The sequence below is a fragment of the Emys orbicularis genome, chromosome 2 (assembly GCF_028017835.1).
Source record: "Emys orbicularis isolate rEmyOrb1 chromosome 2, rEmyOrb1.hap1, whole genome shotgun sequence".
NCBI lineage: Eukaryota > Metazoa > Chordata > Testudines > Emydidae > Emys > Emys orbicularis.
Genome location: NC_088684.1, coordinates 49,910,013 through 49,936,114, shown reverse-complemented (window position 1 = coordinate 49,936,114; position 26,102 = coordinate 49,910,013). Strand labels below are relative to the sequence as shown.

Sequence of the window (26,102 nt, the reverse complement as noted above, 5' to 3'; positions counted from 1 at the left end):
TATTCAAAAAGGGTGGCTGACAGGATGAAATCAAATCAGACATTAATTCTCATAGAACTTTATAAAATCCAGCTCCTACAGGTGAAGTGCCCCATAAATACCTCTCCAGTCATAGAGGGGAAGGAGAGGCTGGGGAGCAGGATGTAAATATACCTACCTCATAGAATGGAAGGGACCCTGAAAGGTCATCAAGTCCAGCCCCCTGCCTTGACTAGCAGAACCAAGTACTGATTTTGCCCCAGATCTCTAAGTGACCCCCTCAAGGATTGAACTCACAACCTGGGTTTAGCAGGCCAATGCTCAAACCACTGAGCTATCCCTCCCTCCCTCCCTCCCCCTGAGGTATGGGGGATTATATATTGTTGGGGTTATAAATGGTTATAGATTGTTGTAATAAGCCATAGATCCAGTGTCATTCCTATTCAGTCCATGATTTTTAGTATCTAGCTAAGTTATGAATTTAAGCTCCAGCGCTCAACTTTTGAAGGTGTTAAACAAGTTTCCTTTGAGGATGAGGACTGAGAAGTCAGATATAGAGTCATCGCTTTGTGAAAAGTGTTCACCTACAGGTGATGTGGCATTTTTGTCTTTTATCATTTTTCTGAGATCATTCAAGAGTGTAGTGACTGTATTTTTTCACCCACGTAGTTGTTATTCGAGCATAAAGGGTGGCTGGTGGTTGTTGAAGTTGTAGTGGAAATCTATGAGGGAGTTTAGGTCATCTGTCCAGATGATAAAAACCAACAGAGGGTCCTGTGGCACCTTTAAGACTAACAGAAGTATTGGGAGCATAAGCTTTCGTGGGTAAGAACCTCACTTCTTCAGATGCAAGAAGTGAGGTTCTTACCCACGAAAGCTTATGCTCCCAATACTTCTGTTAGTCTTAAAGGTCCCACAGGACCCTCTGTTGCTTTTTACAGATTCAGACTAACATGGTTACCCCTCTGATACTTGTCCAGATGATGAAATTATAATTGATATATCTCAGGTATATCATTGGATTTGTAATACATTTGTTCAGAAATTCTTCTTCCAGGTAACCCATGAAGAGGTTGGCGTAGTGGGGAGCCATCATAGTAACCATGGCTGTTCCCATGGTTTTGGACAGTGTTTGTTGTTGAATGTAAAATTGTTATGGGTGAGGATGAAGTGGATGAGTTTGGTGATGTGTTTGGGGTGCAATGAGACAAACACTATGCTCTCAAAAGAACTCACACAGAAAAATTATAAAAGACAAAAACGCCATATCACCCATAGGTGAACACTTTTCACAAAGCGATCACTCTATATCTGACCTCTCAGTCCTCAAAGGAAACCCGTACAACACCTTCAGTTATGAATTTTAAGTTCCCACAAGTCTGGGAACTTAAATTAATAATTATGCTAGATACTAAAAACCCTGGGCTGAACAGAGAGACTGGATTTATGGCTTATTACAGCAAACTATAACCCACTAACCCCCACCCCAGCTTTTTTTCCCCCTTTCTCTCTATGACTGGAGAGGTGTTAACTGGCCTCTTCACCTTGAATGGTCCCTTCAAATATTTCTTAACTACTTAAGCTAAACATTCTGTTCCACCTTGTATTTAGCTGTGACACTCTGACTATATTTCCCAGATCTGAAGAAGAGCTCTGTGTAAGTTTGAAAGTTTGTCTCTCTCACCAACAGAAGTTGGTCCTAAGGAAGATCTTGACAGCTGCATTTTGTATGGACAAGATTGGGGCAACTTGCATGTCAGAGAGGCCTAAAAGAAGGTTGTTACAATAATCAGGACAGGAGATTGATGAAGGCCTGGATGACAGACTTAGCAATAGGGTTGGAGACAGATCATTTTTCTGATGCTTTCTTTTGATATGTCTGACACCACTACCGTGAATGATCATTTTCACTCACTCATAGACAGCGTGGGCAATCCATGTTGGCTTCTCTTTCTGTTTCCATGCCCACTTTTTAACTGGTCTCTTTGTAGAAGGGATAATTCATGAAGTCCTTAAATGATTTGAAGAATGGAAACAAAGTGCTCAGTACCTTGGAGTCTCAAGCCTTATCTGAGCAACCATACCGGGTAGAAAATGTTGACTATATCAGTTACCCAGTGCAAGTGGTGAGCAGATAACCTATCTTTACAAAAAAGTGTGAGTGCTCAAGAATATAAGGTAATTGGACAAAGCATGCATGCATGTATGCTGAGAATGGAAAAGAAGAGAGGCTACTGAGCGGGGGTAAAGGTAAGTAATTTCCCTCTTTTTTTCCTTTTTTTTTTCTGTTTGCCTCCTGTCTTCTTTCTCTCATACCACTTCTTGTTTTCTTTTTTGTGAAAAAAGTGAAGCAGCACATCCTTCTCCAGAATCTGGAAGCATTCTTTTATAGGGGAGACTCTTCTCCCACTTCCTATACCAATTTGGCTTTCTGAGAAGTTGACCGGTACAGTGGTTGCCATTAAAATGTCAGCATTTTCCAACATTTACTATACAGTGGGTCAGAGATAAAATAGTGTTTCCTTATATTTAGACTAGGACATAGATATAGTATTTCAATTATCGCCCAGAGTTATCTGTTGATAAATATTGATATTTTGTATGCTGCTTGCCAACTGCACTTTTGAAAAAAACAAGTGCTGTAGAATAGGATAAAATATTGGGCAACCAAATATTGTCTTTTGATTGTCCAGCAATAATAGGTTTGTTTCCACTCTCCATTATGCTGGTTTAAATCAGAAGTAACTCCATCAAAGTCAACAGATTTACACTGGTGTAAATACTGTGTAACAGATCAAAATCGAGCCCACTTAATTTCAATGGTTTAGCGTCAGCATTTTATAACTCTGTGTAAAGGGAGAAAGAGCCAGCCCTTGAATTTGTTGTTGTTGTTTTGTTTTTATAAACTCTGAAATTGTCACCGTGTAATTAATGAATCCTTTATATACTGTGCTTTTGTTGTTGTTGTTGCATTCATTGCTTCTCAGGCTACCGCTCTTGAGAGTATATAAAGTTTCCAGAGCTCTATTTTTGTAATCTAAAGTGGTCATTCTTTCAGGTCTGATGCTGCAACTGTAATTTTAATTTATCAATCTGCCATTCAGTGAAATGCTGTAGCAACATTTGAAAAGCTTAAACCCGTCATTTATCCCTATACCTGTCAATGACACTCTTCTGCACTTGTCAAACCAAGTTAAATGGCACTCCTGTGACATGTACAATATTACCAATAAATTGGATAATAAATCATGTAGGTGAACAGTTTGACAGGAGTATCCTGAATACATTGAATTCCAGAACAAATTTTTAAGGGGCAGAAGCTCATTACTCTTGAGCTAAAAATATACTGTAGTGGCATCAAGGCTGGCCTCACTTGCTCTATACAATTAAAGGACACCTTGGGAAATGGTAAGGTAGAAAACTTTTTCATTTCTTTGGTCTAATGTTCTCCTGGGGAAAATGTAAGAAATTGGAGATTACATCAGATGACCGAAAAAATAGTTTACCGGGGGGGGGGGGGGCAGAAAGACATGGAAACGTTAAGTAGATTTATTTAGGATTCTTGAACTAGAAAAGTAATAATGCAGCATTTGGTTTCTAAAAGCATTGAACCCGCCACAGTTGCATGCATTGTGCACACACACACACAACAGGCATTTTTGAGCAGGAACAATAATAATACTTAGCACTTATACCGTATGTGACATTCTCTGGGCTACATTTCCATTAGAGATCCACCCCTTTTGCTCCTCTCATGCACCCTATGCTGCTCTGACAACGGGGCCAGTTGTTTCTCAGAATCAGAGATCCTTATCCCTGATGTCCTTGATATCCCCTGTTGCTCTGAGTGGAGTTCCTCTGCTGGGGAGAATCTGTCCCTCAGTGTGCTTTACAAGCTTAGACTAATCCTCACAAATTCCAGGGAAGGGCCTAACGTTGCATACACCACTTTGAAAAATGGGGCCTAAGTGGCTTGTTCAATATTCATGCTGGTCACCAGGCTCAGGATTTTCCCCAATCACATTTTAGAGGCAAACTGCTTTCATCTTGTGAATGTGTTTTTGAATATGGAGTACAAATATTTCCTAATGGTACATACAACCAATGGATCCAAACCAGCTCCCACAAAGTTAATGGGGAAACTCTCTTTCACTTTTCTGAGTGCCAGAATAGGGCCCTTATTAAATTTATACAGGCTTGTTATAGCAGCTGTTTATTTAAAAGGTAGAATTGACTGAATTGTGCCTACAAATACGAAGGCAATAGAGAAACTAGCTTTATTATTACAGACAGGGCGCAGTTCCTGTGTGTTGGCTTTCAAGAAATCCTTTTGATTTTCCCACAGAAATCAGAAATAGTCTATGTAAATGACTCTATCTCAAGAATGTGTGTTCCTTTGTGATCTCCAAACAAACCATGCTGATCTTGTCAATTTCCTTTGTAAGAATTTGCCTTCCAGTCCTTCTGATTATTCCCTTCCTTCTTTTCCTAATCCAGACCTACAGAGAAATCTTAGAACCTTTGAAATGATGACATGTGTCTTTCCAGCCTTAATTTTATACCCATAGATCAGTATTTACATATTGGACTCTTTGATTTGTCTAAATGTGCACAAACACAATTAATTGACCAATAATTGAAATTTCCAGGCAATCAGCTAATTTGAAACTTTACCATCTCCAAGCATTTTGACTGGGGGGGAAAAAGTGGGGGGGGCCTTGCCTACTTGAAAAGGTGAACTGCACCACAGAAATAAGTTAAAACTTACATTTTCTATAATTCCTTTTTGTCCTCTGGCACTTTCTGGTTTCCTAGAAACCTTCCATAATGTGTTAGTCTGAGAAATCACTAATGACATTTGTCCCTTGACAGTAAGTATGTCAGCAAAAAACAGACTCTAAAGACTGTTTTCTGTTTATCCCCAGAACAGATGTAGCATGGACTGCAAAATAAGTTTCTCCCAATGTGTCTCAACCCTGACAAATGGGAGGATCTCTATTGTAGAGATGGTAGTTGAGTCCCCCTGCTCCCTCAGTCTTTGGCCTCAGTGGTGAGCTTGTCAATTAATATGCTAATTAGTGCCAATTGTATTGTTGTTTTTGTGGGATGCGGACTCCTGTCCATTAAGAACTGGACTGAGATCTCCAATTTATTTCAAATAGACCACAGAAAATCAATCAGGTGACACTGGCTTTTAGTAACTACCAGCCTAAGATGGATTCAGCTTGACAGTTTAGAGGTGAAAGGCTGCATATCACATTGTTAATTCCCTACATAGGTCAAACAGTTCCCCAACTTTAAATTTTTGACTGCAGTTTTTAATATTTAGATGTCAGTTTAACTTAGACTCAATCCCTTTTGTTTTGAAAAGGATACTGGTTTTTGCAATCATTCTGTGTGAGAGGAGAAATGATTTTACAAATGACTGGATTACTAGTTTAAATCATTGTGTTGACAAGTACCTCCTAAAGAGAGTTGGATTGAAAGAATATTGTTTTAGTATTGAATATTTTTATCAAGCGATGACAACAAAGGAGCAATTGATGGTCTTAGTGGTAATAGTGCTGTCAATTGTATTAAGATGCATTGTGCCTGGTTTATAAACATTTACTCAATTTACAAATAAATCTCTGTACTGAAGAAAGCAAAAGAGATATTAGCTACAGGGTAAATCACATGCAAGATTCAATCTCTTACTGCAATAAAAATACTGAAAACAAATTCTGCTCTCCATTACTCCACTGAAGTCAATTGAGTTGCCTATGTTTTAAAGTAAATGAGAGCAGAATTTGATCCTTGGTTTATAAAAGTTTATAAAATATTTTGCTGCCACAGAATGTTGATCACAAAAAGAACAATATCCTAACATAAATAAAAGCTTAATAATTAATAAATCTAATCTTATTTCAAAGGCACATAGAAAGGCACAATTTTGCATTTTCTTGACTGAAACCCATAGAACTCCTGATACTCAACTTTCATGTGCCTGTGTTCAAAATTATACCTGTGAAAATCTGGCCCTAAGGGAATCCTTTATTCTTAAAGACTACAGAATTTAAAGTGAAATGCGGTTTAAAAATACAGCATCTCCAGCAGCAGCCAACCAATTCCAGCAGGATTTTTTTTTTTTTTTTGGTGATGTTGAGCTTAACAGGAATTCATCTTACTTTTTCATTGATGAGTTTTCTTTGGGCTCAGAGTGAGCATTACATTGTGTTTTACTTGTCTTTCATTTTGTTAGTAGCATCATGTACACAGTGCTGTTGTTAATGCTGCAGAGATGGCATATATTTGTGGGTAGGTTATCAGCCAGTTTTCAATGCCATTATGAAACTGCTGATTCCTGCAGTCCACAGGATTGTTTAAACCTCTCTCTGCTTCCAGCTTGCTGTATATTTGGTAAGCTAGACAGTACAAGTGGATGCCTGCAGCATCTGTAACACAGCTTCGTTGGTTGCTAAGGAATAACTCTCAAGAGGTTAAGAGCCCTGCCGTCACCTTGATCTTTGGGCCAATGATCATCTGCTAATTTGCAGCTTCATGTTCTGTAGTGTAGCACTGACTAAATCATTGTGACTGCCTGTTGGCACGGAAAAGTGTGAGCAATTAAGGCTATAGCTGGGGAGAATATATGGGTCTCTCACAGTGTCATCTCATTATTACAGTATTGTCAAGCATTGAAAAATCATGAATCAGCTCCCCCAAAAATCATGAAATTGACTTGGAAATCATGAGGGTGTTTAAATAACACATTTTGGATTCTTTATTTTTGAGCCTTTTCAGGTACACATGGTTCATATTTTCAGTCTCTTATCGACAACCACAAGGGCTAGAAACTTACTGTGATGAACTGGGGCTATGTCAGTACAACTTATAAATTCTGATTGATAGCGTGAAGTGGTATTATGAAAAACTTCTGTATAATGAGTGCCTATATGTATGTGGATCCATCATCACTGACAGATGCAATAGCAGGAGCACACCAGGCAGACATACAATGGGGTGGTGCTTCGGTCTCAAGAACCCTATTCAGGTGCAAACACCTAAAGGATGGTGAGCAGCATCCTTGGAAAACCAGTGTGCTGACTCCTCTGAAGTGATGGAGGAAGGAAGGAGCTGTGGAAAGTTATCCAAAAGACAGAACAACGGCGGCCAGGAGGAGTTTAACTAGCAAGCTATGCAGGAATGGAGGAAGCCAGACAGAAAGAACAAGCATGGGGCAGGAGAGAGCAAGGTCTCACAAACTGGGGAAGGGACTTCATGAGGGAGAGAGGTCACCCCACATGTAACACTCTGCCTGCCTGCCTTCTTTGCACCAAGATGGTCCCCAAGGACTCACAAAAGAAGGGCAAGCTGATGAGGACATAGCAGTTTATGACGTTTATTCTTTTGTCTGATCCGTACTCTCCTGAGCAATATGTGATTAAGGAAAAGAGCATTAATGTGTTAGACTGTGGACAAAGTGTGTGTTTTATGCTTCACAGTTTCTGTGTGCCCCTGAGAGTAGCTTTACACTGTATATCAGAAGCTTCACATGTTTGGGGCAGAGTTCTGTGACAGGGGTGTGTTTAAGTAGCTGAATATTTTGGGGGGTCAGTGCTAGTCCTTGGGCTAAGGGCAGGTGAGCTGAGGAGCCCCATTTCTGAGATGGGATAGCAGACTAAGTCTGTGCCCAGAAATGTCCCACAAAGAACAGAGGATGATAGCACATAGATGTCACTCCTAAAGTGCCATAGACATTTTTGGGTAACTGTATTGCTACTATACGTTTTTAATACATGGGATTTAATAATATGGCATTCATAGTTTCCTGTAGAAAGACTCAGTTAAACAAGCTTTCTGCAGGAAACTAATCACAGGTTGGTGTGTGTGTGTGTGTGTGTGTGTGTGTGTGTGTGTGTGTGTGTGTGTGTGTGTGTGTGTGTGTGTGTGTGTGTGTGTGTGTGTGTGTGTGTGTGTGTAAAACACAATTCATTCCTCCTTCTGGGGATTGCCCAAAGAGCTGCATTGTAGCCTCTCCATCTCTACTGTTCCAGCCTATGGAGTGAAGGAGCATCTGCAATTGCCTATACCCGGGATGCCAGTGATTGCAGCTATTCAGTTGCCAGATGTGTGGATCAAATGGCCTCCTTTGCTCCATCCCAATGGCCCTTCTCTGCTTATCTGCTGCTACCAGTGTAGAACCTCCTTCAGCAACATGCAGGGTGTGCAGAGACTTCCTGTACAGATGCTGCACTTGGGCCCTTCTCCATACACCATTGCTGTAGGATTTAGTTAGCATGAAGGGCCTTGAATGAGCCTTCTATTTTAGGGTGAATTTCACTCACAATACACAAAACAGTCTTGACATGGAAATAGGTAACCCTGGGTAGCCTATCAAATGGAATGTACAGGGGAGTTGATCCTGCAAGAGGTAGGGCTTCCTTCTTACCTCACTCTTACTTCAGGAGGAATTGAGGAGACTTGGTCACTTGTAAGAATGCAGGGCAGGCACCTCAGTAGGACTGAGCCTTAAAGAAACTATTGTCAGTAACCGATATCTTTCCAGATGCATTTATCTACCCTCATTTTAGAGATATTTTTGAGAACGCATCGACTTCTTAAGTCACCTGCTGGTGTTTCTCAGGATGAAGATTAAAACTAGAGAAAAAATTTTACTCCCTCTTTCTCTCTGATTTTACTGCAGTTGTTGAAATTTTGGACCCAATAAAAGATTATTACAACCAACGTGGTATTTGGGGCAGTAAGACCAGAGTGTGACAGTATAAAAATCTTTTGATATAATTAAACAAGTTTAAAAAAAAAAACAGCAAAACTAAGAGCTCAGGCAATCACCAACAAAAATTAGCAATTTAATTATTTTTATATAATTTTGAAATTCCAAAATAGTTGCTCTATACATCTGCAGATTTGGGGCACTGTGTAAAGAATGGAATATTGAGCTCTCTGTTTACAAACCCAGAGACATGGGGATTAAGATTTCATTTCAAGCCCAATGGTCATCTGACTATGGAACAGAGCAAAGGAATGGAATTTTCAGATTGTTGATTTGTTGCGTAAAACCAGTTTTCCGAAAGGCACAGACATGAATGATCATCTCAGATTACTCACTAAATTGAAATAAACCATATCTTTAGATGCCAACATTTAAAGAGTATTTAAAACAATATGAGGAATTCTGTCTGGCTGAAATTCACATAGGTGTGAAGTGCCAGCTCAAGGTACCCTCTACACCAATCCAGCAAAGCTCTTAAGCCTATCCTTAACTTTAAGCATATGAAGTAGCCCACTGAAGTCTTGCATGCTTAAAGTAAAGGATAGGCTTAAGTGCTGTGCTAGATCAGGGCCTTAGTCACATGATAGGGCAATGCAAAGGTGCGTCACTGGCAGTGAGCCCATGCAGGTTTCTCTATGCTAGAGTGGATGGTGGTGATGGATGTAGGAAAAGAAGAACCAGGCAGAGCCCATACCATCTAGGTCAGAACCTGGAATTCCCATTCCAATGGAAATTCCAAAATTTCAAAACAATTTGTTCCACATCAGAATGAAAACTCACAATTTTGAAATTTCCCATGGAATGGGAGGAGTCTGCAATTTTCATTTAAAAAAAACAGAACAACATTCCCCTTTTGGCATCTTCCAAATGAAATTGATGAGGATCCCAGCCCTGCCTGGCAGGTTACCAAGAAACCAGAAGCTCTGACAGTCTTGGCTTGACCTGGGGCTCCCAGGGCTTTTAGGGCTCTGCAGCAGCCCATGAGGTAAGGAAGTTGGTAAGAAACCAGGCAGGTCCCTTTGCCTGGTTTCCAGTAGAAGATTCAATAAAATCAAGACGTTCTTGCAAAATGTTTTGATTTTGACAAATCAATATTTTCCAATAGACGAGACATGTCACTGGAAATTTTCTGACCAGGTCCAAAAACTGTCTATATTTCTGAGAAGTCAGTACCCATCACATCCCACACAAGTAGTATGGAGGGACTGCAGCCACTAGTCCATCCCCATAGTCTAGAGCAACAACTGCCTCAGGGGAGCAGAAATGCAAATCTTTGCCTTAGCCTTGGTTTGTGGGAGTGGATTTTGCCACATCAGCTCCACTGCACTTCATCCATGTAAAACCCAGTTATCTGGTCTTTATGCAGGTAAAGTAAATTTCCCCCCAAGTGACAGGTTTTCTTGATGTTTTGGACAGGCCTTTTAAATTAAATTTATACTCCCTCCCCCACCCCTTCTCTCTCTCATATTAAATTATCTTCTGTCCTCCACATAAAACCACAATGCAATTAAATATTAATTTCAGACTTATTTTAGCTGCTAATCATGTAGTCAATTAAAATGTTATGCTAGAGAATGGCTGTAAATAAAACAATAGCTTTGCTACCTCTGATTTCCATGTGCTCTTAATCGTGTAGAATGGCTAGAGACTGAAAGACAAAATAAAAGATGGTGGTTCCATTTAGAAAAGCTATTCCAAGGCCTTACAAGGTAGTTTGCTTTAATTGCAAAGGAGAGCTTAAACAATATGATCCCTACCCACAGCAAAGTACTTGAAAAACATATTAAAAGTATATGCATTAGCTGTATTGTAAATAATGATGACATCTTGGCGTTCAGTAGCAAAACCAACAGCTGCTGTTTTGCCTAACAATGGGTAAAAGGTGGGGCCTGGGTCTCTGTACAAAGCCTGAATAAATTTGCACAGAAATCTGTCACAAGAGCTAGGGAGAAGAAAATCTACCCTCAACCCATATTCAGGTTGTGGGGTGCTTTTACAGTTAGATTATGGCCCCTGCTGTGGCTTGCTGAGCTCTCCTTTTTATGTGGCTTTTGGCCAGTGCACAAGTTCTGCTCATGGAGCCTCTGTCTTCATCACACACCCTCTTTCGCCTGGCCTGTAGCTGCCTCACAGAGGGACACTCCTTGGAACTTGGCCCTGTATTGCACAGGGGAACTGTGGAGTCCTCATGTATGGTCTTTCCTTTGGGTTGAGTGAATAATTCATGGCATGAGCTCCTGGCATGTTTTGGGTTTCGGTTTTCATTGTTTCAGGCTTTCATTTTATTTCCCCCCTTTGTTTCCTCCTCCTCCTCCTTCTCCTGCCATTATCCCCCTTTTCAGTGGCAAAATGAAAGAAGAGGGAGGAGGGGAGGATGGAGTCTAGCCCTTTGCTAGGTGTCATTAGCAGCAACGAGGACCAGGTACAATAATATGTCCAAAACACATCCTACCATGGGGAAGAGCCATCCCTTATAAAACACCTACTGTTGTGTGTTTCCATTGTTGTTTTTTTCTGCACACATTTTCTTCTGTTTCTTCATCATTTCTAAATCCTGCCATCTCTCCTTTTTCTTTTCTAGTTTCTTGTCTAAATCTTCTATTTTTTTCCTTTAATAATTTCTGTTTCTTCTTCCCTTTTATTCCTGCTCTCCTGGCTCATTTTATAATGAGATTCACCCCTACTTACTTGCAATAGTTTATCCTCTCAGGCGGCTGAAGCAATGTATGTTTTGTTTTCCCTGACCTTGACCGACTACCTGCAGTAGCTGGGAGAGTAAAAAATCCTCTGCAGCTCATTTTGTTGTGTGCAGACCTTTTACCAGCTCCTCGGTCTTCTTTTTTCTGGCCACTGTGATAGACTTCATTACTGACACTCGCTACAGTGGCAAGAGGTGATTATTGTGACTGGGATACTCAGGAATGACCATGCTAAATTGACTTTGCACTTCTCGTATCAAACATGGTTGTTCTCTAGGCCTTTCCAGTTCCCACCTGCATTTATTTCCCTTGATGTCTCCTTACTCAGTATGCCTCCAGACAGTTTCTTCCCATCTCTCTCAAAGTGGCTTGTATTTCCCTTTCAAAACCTAAAGGAATGGCATGAAAACAAACCTCAGGGAGAAGTTAGTGTTTGTAAGATACATCATCTGTTTTCCTAGAATCGCTTTTCTTTCTCCTTGTATATGTTTAGGGTTTTTTCAGTTAGAAGGGTCAGGCAGCAACAGTCCCACCATCTCATATTCTCATGGGTCAAATGTTTTCATCCCCTGCCTGTTCTTAATTACAGGACTTTTTGACTCTCCTACTTGTTTTCTGACCTTCCCAGGACACTGGATAACCTAGATCAGTGGTCCCCAACCTTTTTGTGGCCAGTAGCACATTCATGTTTTCAGAAGAGTGTGGTGGGCGCCAACAATTTTTCAAGGCTTATTTTGTATTTGTACATTAAATAATAAGAAAAACATCATATTTAATATTACATAATATATTAATCCAGAGAGAAGAGAGAAGCCGGAGAGAAGCCGCGAGGACAGAGAACACTGGCGCCTGAAGCCTGCAGCCCCAGAGTTCTCTGTCCCCGGCAGGCGCGGGGCCGCGGCTTCTCTCCCCTGCTGGGCACCGCGTTGGGGACCACTGACCTAGATGGACACAGAAAGAGGGAAGAGGAAGGCCACAGATTTGGAGTCCTTGCCTCATTTGAGCCCTAAGAATTATTCTAATAGTCATCTAATCACGGAGCTGTTATGCTGTATTAATTTCTTTCCATATGTGCTGCCAGCTTCTTTCATTGCTATGTGTAGGGGCTGTTAATAATAATTCACATTCCCAAATCTACAACAGCATAGTAGTATGCAAAATGGCATCATATCAGATTTAGAAATAACCTTGCTAAATCCTTTTCATGCATAAACAATTATATAAATGTGGGAGGCTGGAAACAGTCTTCAAATGTTTTTGACTGTGAAAATAAATTAGTATTACAATAATACCACAAATATTTTAATGAAAGTAATTTTTCTATATGCCAGTTCATTATTGCTTTTTGTGTTCTTTCCACAGAGGTTATGTCTTTGATTATGATTACTACAGAGATGATTTCTACAATCGGTACGTGTGGTTTTATTTCTACAGATCCTACACAGTTTTCACTATTTATTTATAATGCTGTCACATAATTAACTTAGAGAGGGTTTTGGTTTTAATTTTACACAATATTCATATTTAATTATCTTTATTGCATATTCGAGAAAAAACTCTCTAGGAATAGACTCAATTTAGGATGAGATTTACAGAAAACCTTGAAGATTCATCCCCCCACTCCCCGTGTCCTCCCATTTCTTCACGTTAAGCAGTTCTGTTGGTGTCCTGACTCTCTGAAGGCCCTTTTTTGAGCTTTTCCTTTACAGAAAAATTAAAGGATATAAAAAGAAAAGTCTGTGGTTTCTTATCCCTGCAGAGTTCTTCGCCAGTGTGATTTCACTGGGATACATTGTAGATGTGGAAGTTCTTTAAGTATGAGGGTTTGAGAAAGTGTTTGTCTTGATGTTTATATTTGTGAAATGTCTCCTGAGAAATATGTTCTTTCAGGCCTCTCTTTAGAAAGCTGAATAGATTTGCTATCATGTAATCATTTGCATACACTATTTTGCGGCAATTGCAGCAGTATAGATTCAGATAGGATATGCAGAACAGAGGAGGGCCATTTTTTTACAGCACCTTGCACGAAGAACAGACCAACAGTGAGTGGGGAGGGCTTAATGCCACCTTTGTTCCCTCCAAATTCTTTCTTGATTCAGGGTCTTCCCATCCCTTGGTGTGAGTCAGAGCAGCACCAAGTGTTACTCCAAGTGCTACCTAGAATAGCTGCCCGTTGGACACTCTGGGGCCCACAATAGCCAGAGCACAGTGCTCTTTCACCACACCTCTTCCCTCCTATTTATAAGCCTGCCTCCAGCACACGCCTACACTGGGGCTGCAGAGGAGGGTAGCGTGGGGCTGCTCTGCCAGCACTACGCCAGCAGGGGAACCCCTTTATCCAGGGCAAAGGGAAAATAGCAGGGACAGAATTGGGCCCTGAAATTTTAGGGAGAAAACAAATGAAGGGATAATGTGTCCTGTAAATCTACACTTGGAAGCATTTTAGAAACAAAGAAATTTTCATCCAATAGGCCACCTGTGCTGGTTCCTTTGTGGCCATTTGTTTTGCATCCCTTACTCCAGTATTTCCCAAACTTGGGACGCCGCTTGTGTAGGGAAAGCCCCTGGCGGGCCGGGCCGGTTTGTTTACCTGCCGCGTCCGCAGGTCCGGCCAATCATGGCTCCCATTGACCATGTTTCGCCGCTTCAGGCCAATGGGAGCTGCTGGAAGCAGTGGCCAGTACGTCCCCCAGCCCACACCACTTCCAGCAGCTCCCATTGGCCTGGAGCAGCGAAACATGGCCAATGGGAGCCGTGATCGGCCGGACCTGCGGACGCGGCAGGTAAACAAACCGGTCCAGCCCGCCAGGGGCTTTCCCTACATAAGCGGCGTCCCAAGTTTGGGAAACACTGCCTTACTCAATGACCCTAACGTCTCAGACAGCACTGAAGATGGTGGACACCTGGAACTGCGAGCCAGCACCTCATCATACTCCCAGTTTATCAGACCCTGGTAATAGTATAGTGACCTTGTCCTAAGAGAGGTTAATTCGTGGTGTTTTCACATTCCCTGGTTTCTTGCTCTGAATTTCTTGATCAGAGTTGCTATGATGGTACAAGCATTTCAAAAAGTACTTTTTTGTGACTGATTCTCCCCAAGCATGAAAGTTATGTGAGTTCTGCAACTCTACAACCTACCTTAGGATTCAGTAATCTAGGTGTAATAAAAGGGCAACAAGAATGATTGGAGATAAGAAATAAATTACATATGAAGACAGATTGAAAAGATTGGGAGTGTGTAATTTAGAGAAAAGATGAATGAGAGGGAATTTGATAGAGGTATACAAAATAGCGAGTAGTAGAGAGAGAAAGCATGGTGTAGAACTGGGCACTCCTATTTACTATTTCTCTTAATACAAGAGCAAGAAGACAGTCTATGGTCTTGCCTGTGGTGGCTGGAGTTAGCTTCCTAACACAACCAGGCTATTAGCCACTAAAGTGCTCTCCTCTGGGCTATTCCAATCCTGTCTTTGCCTTGCAGGTTAACAACAGGTGTACCTAAATCCCTTTGATTCATTCCCCTATGGTATCCAGTCCCTGACACTGGTTACTCACAGAAATCCCAGATCCTTTGCCCCCAGAGGAGCTGTGTACTCCAGTTTAAACTTAAATCCCACTCCTGTATAACAATCACCACTTTTAATAAAAGGCATATTTAAAAAAGAATGGAGAGCTAACTAGAAACGAGAGAGTGGTGGAAACAAATGGTCATGATACAAAACAAAATCATAAAAAGCAAAGCTGGGTCTACTCTTATTAGGAGTTGCCTTTCTTATCTAATAATAGCTTTTCCACTCCAAAGTTCAGTCTGTTACAGAGCTGGCCAGCTTCACAGGAGCCAGGATCCAATTTTTCATGAGAACATCTCTGCTCCCCAAGATGTGTCCTCAGTGAAAGGATACAGGGTGCCTTTCTCCACCCTATGTGATACCAAAAGAGTCTTTTATCTTTATTCATAGGGTGATTATATGTTGTAATGTTCCTTCATTTACCTTCAAGGGGTTTCAGTTGTTTGTGGTTGTCTCTGATGGTTTTCCATTCATAGTCTTGGGATTGAGCAAGGCTAGACAACTGAGCCTTGCATTACATCACCGGCTAACCAGGGCAGGGCAACTCCCTTGAATGGGCCATCAGCTAGACATATGATCTTCTGGTGACTATCTTTTACTCCAAGTCCATAAAGCATATGTTCAATATAATTACATTCTTCCTTAAATATTACCCATACATACCTGTCACAATGATTATGAATCTTGACAAGTTAGCTTTCTGTAGACCTTAATCTTTATGGATAAATGTCCTGCAAGACATGTTTGATGTAGTGAGTTTGTCAGGTCTGAGGTGAGAGTTGTTTGCAAAGAACAGGGGGATCCTTTGCCAAAGAGCCTCTGTGTCACATCCAAATACTAACTGTCGGAGGTTAGGTAGAAAATTCCAATGTGGACAGGTAATTCTAGAATGGCCCACTACAGGATATCTTACACCTCTGTTGAAACTTTGTGTACTGGTCACCATCTGTCAGGATAGTGGCGCACTGGTTGGATCCAATATGGCAAATCATATGATTTATAATTAGGGCCCTACCAATTTCATGGCGGTGAAAATTGTGTCACAGACCATGAAATAAGCCCTTCCCCGTGAAATCTGATCTCTTCCTTGCTGCTGGGAGTGCCCCAGCCAGGGGGCTCCTAGCTGCAAGTCCTAGCTGGGCTGAGAAGGGAGAGGACTTGTCCTCCCCCTGCCCTTGCACGGCCGCTCTCACTTTCTGGGGGAGATCAGACCCACCTTGGAGTGCCTCTCCCTGCTGCAGGAAGCTCCAGCCCTGGAGGTTCTGCAGCTGGAGGAGACTTGTGGAGGTGAGTCCGATATCCCCCTGCTGCTGGGAGCACCCCGGTCAGGGGGCTCCTAGCTGTGAGTCTCTGCTGGGCTGGGGAGGGACAGGACTTGTCCTTCCTTTGCATAGCAGTTTTGGGGAGGGAGATAAGACCCACCTCTGAGTGCCTCCCCCTGCTGCAGGAAGCTCCCTGCCCAGCCCTGGAGGTTCCTGCAGCTGGAGGAGGTTTGTGGAAGTGGGTCTGATATCCCCCGGCTCCTTGGAGCACCCCAACCAGGGGCTCCTAGCTGTGAGTCCCTGCTGGGCTGGGAAGGGACAGGGCTTGTCCTTCCTTTTCATGGCAGCTCTAGGGGAGTGCGACGGGGGGAGATCAGACCCACTTCTGCGTATCTTTTGGGTTAGGACCCCCATGGTTACAACACCATGAAATTTCAGATGTAAACAGCTGAAAACATTAAATTGACCAATTTTAAAACTGTCTGGCCATGAAACTGATCTAAATGGACTGTGAATTTGGTAGGGCCCTATTGATAATAAAGCATACCATATGTACAGTAGAAAATAGTGTTGAACTGTGATGAACTGAATACACAGTTAGTTAACTGTGTTGGGAATTGAATATTCACCTTAAGTTGAAGGACTCCAGCCATGGAACCATTGTAATGCATGTGGCACAGGGTTGTAATAAGAGAATATGACACAGCAGGATTAAATGACTGTGGAATTAAGACTTAGACAAGTAAAGGCACTCTGGTCCTGTGGATTAGGCATGTATCAGGCAGAACATACATTAGGAGACCTAAGTTCTAATTCTGGGTCTGGTTCTGATTTGATATTTGACCCTGAGCAAGTCCTTATTCTGTCTGTGCCTCTATTTCCACATATTTACCTAGCTCAGTCACAGGAGATGTGTCAGGGTTGCTCTGAAAATAAAGCAATATATAAATATTATTGTTAGATATCACTAAAGTTTGAAGGGACTATAGAGCAGCACTGCACACAGAGAGCAAATTTCTTTCCCTGCTATTTCTGCACAGAGGACTGGAAACTGAGTTTTTATTAGCATATTTTCCTCCTCAATGTTCCGTCGGATTTGGTGTTCACCTCCCGGAGGAACAGGAAGGAAGTTCAGCACAAAGAACCTATATATATGCTGAAATCCACCAGAGACCAGCACTATTTGTAAATTATGCCTCCATTCCACCTCCTGACCACTCCCTTTGTCTCCCTCTAGGCCCTTGGCAGCCTGGCTCCCCTAGCAGCATCAGCAGCTAGCCCCAAAACCCTGCCCGGGGCATTACAGTGCTCAGGAAACCTCAGACCTTCTGTGGTTTGGTGTCCACTCATCACCATCCCTTGCTGCCCCTTCCCACCCACAGAAACTGATCACCATAAAACTGCAAGGGTACTTGCAAGAAGGGGCAAGTTAATATAAATGAGATGGTGAAATCTCCTTACCCAGATCTTCCAGGTTTTTATCCCCTCCCAAGCCCACAGCTTTTATGTTCTATATGCGTTTCCTAGGCTTTCTGTCACCTTTTTATCTCTTTCCCCTTGTTCCCTGACTTGTGCACAGATTAGTGAATTGGTATTGATCCACTGTATTTAGGATTCAAGGAATTTAGTTGTGGAACACTCCATTGTGGGGACTTAGGGAGTATTTTCATTTACTTAAATGGGAGTTTTTTGAATTCATAGTTGCCATAATGCAGAGGGCCCACACCAGGGGCATCCGTTAAAGTAGTCCTAGGAGTTTTGGTGGTTCCAAAGTGTTCCATCTTTTATTAAAAAGAATACAATTACATGTCACTCTGTCTTGGACAAGTTCCACTTTTTTAATGCCTTCCTCTGAAGGATGCACACCTCTCTCAGTGAAATGTCCCTTACGCAATTGCATGGGTGGTGAAATCCATCATTTGGCAGCATGACACTGTTGCACTATATTTCTTTATGGCAATGTTTGGTCTTAGGACTGTTCATCCTCTTTAATGTATGTGCAGTCTGGAGTTGGAAAACTAAAATCCAAACCCATTCATGTAATAAAGTAGCCAAAATGTCATCACGACAAAATGTGCAGCAGTTATTTGTGCGCAATGAAATGCTGTGGATCTGCAGAGAGCAGGAGATGGATTTTCCATGATGCAAATAACAGAGCTCCATAAAGCATCCCTCATTTAAATTACACAAAATCTGAGAGCTATGCACAGTGGGCTGTGACTGAAATCCAAATATGGCACTTAATGTGCAGAGGTCCTTGAAATCTAATTTGACTGTGATATGAAGTGATTGATTTCAAAGAGAAATTTTCTCTAAAATAACATGAAAATTTAGTTGACAGGATCACCAGGACATGAAACCACATCTCAGCATTTGTAAAACTGTTCTCATTTTTTCTCAGATTGTTTGATTACCATGGTCGTGTCCCACCACCACCTCGTGCAGTGATACCATTGAAGCGCCCTCGTGTGGCCATGACAGCAACTCGTAGAGGGAAAGGGGTTTTTTCCATGAAAGGGGGATCGCGATCAACGTCTAGTGGGGCATCTTCTTCAGGATCCAAATGTAAGTTGCTTATATCAGTTTGCTTATCTTGGAACTGGCTTTAATAAGGGGAAACTCTTTGTAACTATTATCATGATGGTTACTCTGGTTGAGGTTGTTACCATCTTCCATTGCAGCTCCTTGTTTTAGTCCCTTTATTACTTTGGCTTGGAAAATTGCTTTGGCTTTGAAAATTGCCAGACTTACTCTGAAAGTCAAGGAAAACATTTCTCCAAAGTTTGGAGGAAATCTATTCAATGGCATTTCAGTTACAGATCATTTAAAAATTACCCTGATTTGTAATGTTGACACTTGTCTAATGTTCATCTTCCTTTACCTCAAAAGTGGCTTGTTTGAACTTTCAATGCCATGAGATCTCCTTGGCATCTCATAGAATCATAGAAATGTAGGGACTGGAAAGGACCTCAAGAGGTCACCCCACAATGAGGCAGGATTAAGTATGCCTAGACCATCCCTGACAGGTGTTTGTCTAGCCTGTTCTTAAAAACCTCCATTGACGGGAAGCTCATGCACCTGCTATACATGAAGGAAATAGGCTGTAATTAAGCAACATTATCAAGTATTTTGTTGTAGACAGTTTGAGGCCCAATCCATCTCCCACGGATTTCAGTGGGAATTACAAGCCCAGTCCTGTTCTCATTGATATCATTAGTGTCTTGTTAGTGTTCAAGAGGGTGCACAAAGCAGGGCTGGGCATTCAGAGAATATTCAAAGTAGTCTGTTAGTTGCACTTAGATCAGGGACTTAACTAAGAAAAATAGACTTGACCCACTTCCCTCATCATCATCCCCTCCCAAAACATGACCTGGGAAATTCCCTTACCTCCACATGTCTCTTCAGCACCCATCTATCTCTCCCTACCCCTCCTGTGGAGTGATAAATCCCCCTGTAATTTCAATGGAAGAAGAGGAAAAAGGGGATGAGAGTCAGGCACTAGGCGGCATGGAGGGGCCTAGAGAAAGATCCTCTTAGCAGATCTGGACACCACTTAACAGCGCCCCTAGAGAGGAAAAAAACATGAATTCAGCAACAGTACACATGACTGGAAAGTAAAACAGGAAAAGGCTTACAAACATGACATCATAATAATGAGATAACATACTGGGTTTTCCCTGCTTGAACAGCCCCATCCCGGTGTGGTGGAGTTTGCAAAAATACATTCCCGGGTGCTAGACACAGAGGCTTACAAAGAAATACCCGTTTTGCCACTATGGTGTCCTTGTGTGTAAAAGCATAAACAGGACAGGGCAGGGCACACTCACTGTCTCTCACAGAACAGGTGTAGTTCCTTGTACAGGACAGAACCACTGGAGACAGGTAATGGTAGAAACCAGTCATGTTAACAGGAAAATGTATGTTCTACAGATTCTGGGCCTTCTGTAATAAAACCAGAGAGAAGTGCTGGGCAATGATGGGGTACAGCAACAAGCCACAGGCATTGCCCCAGCCTGAGATGGGCGTGCAGAGTAATTGGAGTGATTGTGCAAGGACAGCATGAGGTGGTGGATAGGAAGAGCAGAACTTCTCAATTTCTGTCTCCAAACTGTTCATCCTTGATTGCTCAAATACCATGACCCATCCATGTCAACCACTGTGAGACTGCCCTCCTTCTTCTGCTCCTTCCTGGGGTTCTACTCCCCACTACCACTACAGTGTCCAGAACAATTCCTGTATGCAACCAGCACCTCGTGTATCCAGCATTGTGAGGAGGGTCAGGCTAGGGGCATCTCCTAGTTGTTAAGTCCACTTTCCCCCACTGAGATCCAGAAGGAGGTGGGAGGTGAAAAGGGTAAAAAATAGGCATGATATCATAATACGGGTCTACTATAAATCACCAAATCAGGAAGAGGCTATAGATGAGGCATTTCTAGAACAAATAAAAGAAATATCCAAAACACAAGATCTGATTCTAATGGGGGACTTTAACTATCCAGACATCTGTCAGAAAAGTAATATGGCAAAACACAAAATTTCCAGTAAGTTCTTGGAATGTATTGGGGACATCAGTTTGTTCCAGAAACTTGAAGAAGTCACCAAATGGACAGCCATTTTAGATTTGATTCTGACCAACAGGGAGGAATTGGTACTGAATCTGAAGATGGCAATTTGTGTTAAAGTGATCATGAAATGATGATTTCATTATTCTAAAGAAAAGGAGTGAGCAGAATAATCACAATGAACTTCAAAAAAACAGACTTTCACAAATTTAGAGAACTGGTAAGTAAGGTCCCATAAAAGAAAATCTAAGGGGAAAAGGAGTTCAGGAGTGTTAGCAGTTTCTTAAGGACAATATTAAAGGCACAACTGAAAGTATCCCGATGTGAAGGAAAGATAGGAAGAACAGTAAGACACCAATATGGCTCCATCAGGAGTTCTTTAATGACCTGAAAATCAAAAAGGAATCCTACAAAAAGTGGAAACATGGACAAATGGCTAAGGAGGAGTATAAAAGAATAGCTTCTAGCTTCATGTAGGGACAAAACCAGAGAGGCTGAGGCACAAAATGAGGTACACCTAGCAAGGGACATAAAAGGCAATAAGGAGAGATTCTTTAAATACATCAGAAGCAAGAGAAAGATGAAGGAACGTGTAGGTCCTCCACTTAGTGGGGAAGGATAGCTAATAACTAATGACACCAAGAAAACTGAGGTGTTTGATGCCTATTTTGTTTCAGTCTTCACTTAAAAGTTTAATGGTGACCAGATACTCAACCTAATTAATATTAACAACAAGGGGGAAGGAATGCAAGCCAAAGTAGGGAAAGAACAGGTTAAAGAACATTTAGATAAGTTAGATGTATTCAAGTTGGCAAGGCCTGATGAAATTCATGCTAGGGTACTTAAGGAAGAAGCTGAAGCAATCTTGGAACCATTAACAATTATCTTTAACAACTCATGGAGGTCAGGTGAGGTCCCAGAAGAATGCAGAAGGACAAAGATAATATCGATATTTTTAAAAGGGGAACATAGAAGACAAGGGGAATTATAGACCAGTCAGCCTAACTTCAATACCTTGAAAGATACTGGAACAAATTATTAAACAATCAGTTTACAAGCACCTGAAGGATAATAGGGTTATAAAGAACAGCCAACATGGATTTGTGAAGAACAAATCATGCCAAACCAAACTAATTTCCTTCTTTGACAGGGTTACTGGCCTAGAGGATGGGGGGAAGCAGTGAATGTGATATATCTTGATTTTAGCAAGGCTTTTGACACAGTCCCATATGACACTCTCATAAGCAAACTGTGGAAATGTGGTCTGTTATGAAATTACTATAAGGTAGGTGCTCAGCTGGTTGAAAGACCATACTGAAAAAGTAGTTATCAATGGTTCGCTGTCAAACTGGGAGAGTATATCTAGTGGGGTCCCACAGAGGACAGTTCTGGGTGTGGTACTATTCAATATTTTCATTAATGACTTGGATAATGGAGTGGAGAGGATGCTTATAAAATTTCCAGATGACACCAAACTGGGAGGAGTTGCAAGCACTTTAGAAAACAAGATAAGAATTCAAAAAAACCTTGACAAATTGGAGAATTGATCTGACTTCAATGAAATTCAATAACAAAAAATGCAAAGTATTTCACTTAGGAAGGAAAAAATCACATGCACAACTACAAAATAGGGAATAAATGGCTAGGTGATAGTACTGCTAGAAAGAGTCTGGAGGTTATCATGGATCACAAATTGAATTTGAGTCAACAGGTGATGTAGCTGCAAAAAAATCTAATATCATTCTGGGGTATATTAACAGGAGTGTTGTATGTAAGACATGGGAGGAAATTGTCCCGCTCTACTTGGCACTGGTGAGGCCTCTGCTGGTTTACTGGGTTTAGTTCTGAGTGAAAACGGGAGAAAAAGATGTAGACAAACTGGAGTGAGTCCTGAGGAGAGCAACAAAAATAAAAAAAAGGTTTAGAAAACCTGATTTATGAGGAAAGTAAAAAAACTGGGAATGTTTAATCTTGAGAAAAGAAGTGTTTTCTGAGTGTATCTCTGGAGGTGTCCCGCTTTGTCTCTGGGTTCCCCTGAAGATGGACACAAACAGGACTGCACATCTTGTTCACTTGTATATCCTCCTTTAAATATTCCCCCGCTCCCTGACCGTTCTATTTTTATTTGCTCAGTCCACTCAATAATGTACCAAGACTCCTAGTATCATTTTTGAAAAACAGCATATACCTCACGATTTTCTTTTTCACTTAGCATTGTTTAGAATCTATGTATTTATTAAGATTTAGCAGAGGAGGGAAGCTCCCAATTAAGTGTGATTGGGTTTTGTTTGTTTGTTTTGTAGTCTCTTTTCCAGCCCTTGAATCTATAAGGATATTCTGTAAGGAATCAAAGTGCAGATAGAGCAGATCTCTTCTAGTGTTGCCCTCATTTTTCATTGCTGTAGTGTACATTATGAGAGGTTAGTATAGGAGCACGCAATTCCTTACTTGTCTGCATTGATCATCTAATATGAATTGGCTTCTTGGGTTTGCTTTGCCTCAGGAGGATAAATTATTTTAGTTGAGGCTTTTTTTCTACACCACAACATTGCCGTATTACCCATTCCAAGAAATTCTGTTCCAGGAAATAGTGCACTGTTGCAAAAATCAAGATTTTAATAGCTCCCAATATAGATCAGGGCACCTAAACTTTGTCCAATTATGGGCCACATTGGCAACTTGCTATGAGCCCCGAGGGCCATGCCACATGTGTATAAAATGGAGCAAACTGCAGCACCCCTATATTTTTAATACGGAGCGCAGCTCAAGGACTCTAGATCCCAATATGCAGTGCTCCATCTTGATTCAAGTGGCCTTCAGAAGCCTACACTTGTGTATTAGGGCATGATCCAAATCCCACAAAAGTCAATGAAAGGGCTCCTAGTGATTTTAATGAGCTTTGGATTGGACCCTTAAAATTGAAGAGACCAGTAGGCTGCCTTATTAAAAGTACTAAGGCCACATTTTTGCAACCCCTGAATTAGATTTTCAAACTCTCTCACAGTTGCATATGAGTTAAAGTTGTAAAATCCCTTTCACATGCTTGAATAAATTACAGAAAAATATTCTTTTTGCATGCAGCACACGTTAAAATAAACAGGGGAAATCAAAAGTTTTTTAAAAGGAGACAGGCGTACAGTATATAGACTTTCACGCTTGATTTCTCCTTAGAATTACTTCCCTTTTTTTCAGGTCCAACCAATACATCATAAAGGTGGAGACATGATTTTGTTGACTTGGACAGGAATGTAATCAGCTTATTGTAAGGTGTTTATCAGGAAAATATCCTGGCAGTTTCCTCAGGGTCTGCAAGTTTGAAAGCAGAGAATGTGTTTGTTCTGTTGCTTTTTTTCACAGTACAGAAAAATGTTGTTATATTGACATGTAGGATAAAGCAATTCATTGTCATTTAATTCACACTTTTTGAATTAATTATAAATATATATTACAATTAGAAATAATAAATATTATTATTTAAGTGGCAAATCTCTCTACTAGTGAGCAACATCATTTTTTTTGCTTGATTTTTTTTAATTCAAAGTCAAGTCAGGGCTAAGGTGCAGAATCAATTATGTCAAAATCATATTGGCTGTTTTTGCGAGGGTTCATCACATAATGTCAGAAATCTCATGAAATCAGCTGCTCTAGTAGACTTTTACCATCTTGGGCAGAAATCTCACAGGAAAAACAGTTTCTGCAAGATTTCATCCATACTAGAACTGGAACCAAAAATTAGGTTCTTTCAGGGGCTGGGCTTACTGGTAGTATAATCTAGCGGTTAGGTCGCTGGGCTTCTACTTTTCCCTGACTCCAGTGCCTCTTGCCAGCAACCACTCCAACACTGTGATGGCCTGCATCTTGGAAGGCGGTGACTCAGCCTTCCAGCCAGGTCACCAATTCAGAATGCCCTCTTCCGGGGTAACAGAGTTCAAAAAAACATATAAAGTCCCACATCCTCCCAACAAGGAGAGTCTTAAGTTCATCTCCTGACCCCTGTATGTAGCTTGTCCTCACCTCAGGGCTTTCAGGGTCTCTACCATCTCCTTACTCGTGAGGGGGGATTGTGGAAGGGTGGTTTATGTACCCTCAGTGGGTGGTAGGGCAGCCTAGGCCCTCCCGCTCCACCAGGCTCCCAATCAAGGCCCTATGAGAGGCAACGGTATCAAGCACCCTGGAGTGTCTCAAGGCTGCTTCCCTGGGACAATTCCTACCGTTTCCCTCCCAACAAAGTCTCAAAGGCCAACATAAGAAAGCAAAAGATATCCTCTTCCTGACAGCGAAGGCTTCTGCAGTACGCCTGTTCAGATGCTGTCAGGATAGGTCTGTCCTCCTTCCCTGCCTGTTCCCTTCTGAGCTGTCTGGCTCCCTTTGAAGCTCCTCCTCCAGCTAAAGCAGAGTCACCTGCACCCAGAACTGCTCCTTAACCCTTTCAGTTCCAATGCGTGGTTTATATGCCCCATCACACAGATCCATACCAATAACTGTAGGGGTGGGTTTACATTAAGGCTTCAAAGGACCCCTCTCTGGAATTTAGAGAGGTTTGGATTAGGTCTGGTTTAGGGCTGTTTCTGAATACAGTGAACCCTATAGAGAAACTTATTGTGGACTCATGAAATGCAGTAGTAACATTATAAATAAATGATGTATTAGTCATAAACACAAATTCCTATACTCACCACAAGGGGCTGTCTTGCCCATTAGTCATGGTATGTGAAAAAATAATGGAAACAGCCATTGTAACTGCAGTGAATTCTTCTCTAGGAAGTATTAGAAGTCTGAGCTCCCAGATTGCTCTTTTAACATAAAATAAGCTGGGTGAATTTGCATCCTTTTCTGAATATATTTGACCTAAATTTAGTTGACCATATTTTTCTCTTTTCTTTTTCTAGCCTTTTGATTTAAAATTGTTCTATGTTAGCAAGAAGGTGCTCATAAAATGGACCACATAACTGGTAATGTTGCATGTATGTTAACAGTATGAAGCAGCAGATGGAAATTGTTCTATTGATGCTAAATGTCAAACTTTTTTTTCTGATGGAAAAATAGATGCAAAAGCACCAAGTATGGTATTTCTTTTTTCTAAAATTCCAAACAGGAAGAAAATACTAAACAGATTTCTCTCTACTGTGTTTATGAATGGATAGCAGGTATTTAAGAAGAGACCTCATATATCAAGCTGTACCTTTAAATGGATGAATTCATTTGGACTATATAGTTTATGTTTGGCTTCATCAGCTAACCCATTTTTGCACTGA

At 41.3% G+C, this 26,102-nt stretch overlaps 1 protein-coding gene across 2 annotated transcripts in view; it reads left to right on the top strand.

Annotated features, from left to right (window-relative positions):
* The window catches only part of RALYL (RALY RNA binding protein like), a 289,807-nt gene that overhangs the window by 244,033 nt on the left and 19,672 nt on the right, over positions 1–26,102 (top strand). For both annotated transcript variants that reach the window (XM_065398747.1, XM_065398748.1), the window contains 2 exons: positions 12,817–12,864; positions 18,687–18,850. In XM_065398747.1, the coding sequence (XP_065254819.1) occupies positions 12,817–12,864; positions 18,687–18,850 (212 nt within the window). The remainder of the gene's footprint in view (positions 1–12,816; positions 12,865–18,686; positions 18,851–26,102) is intronic.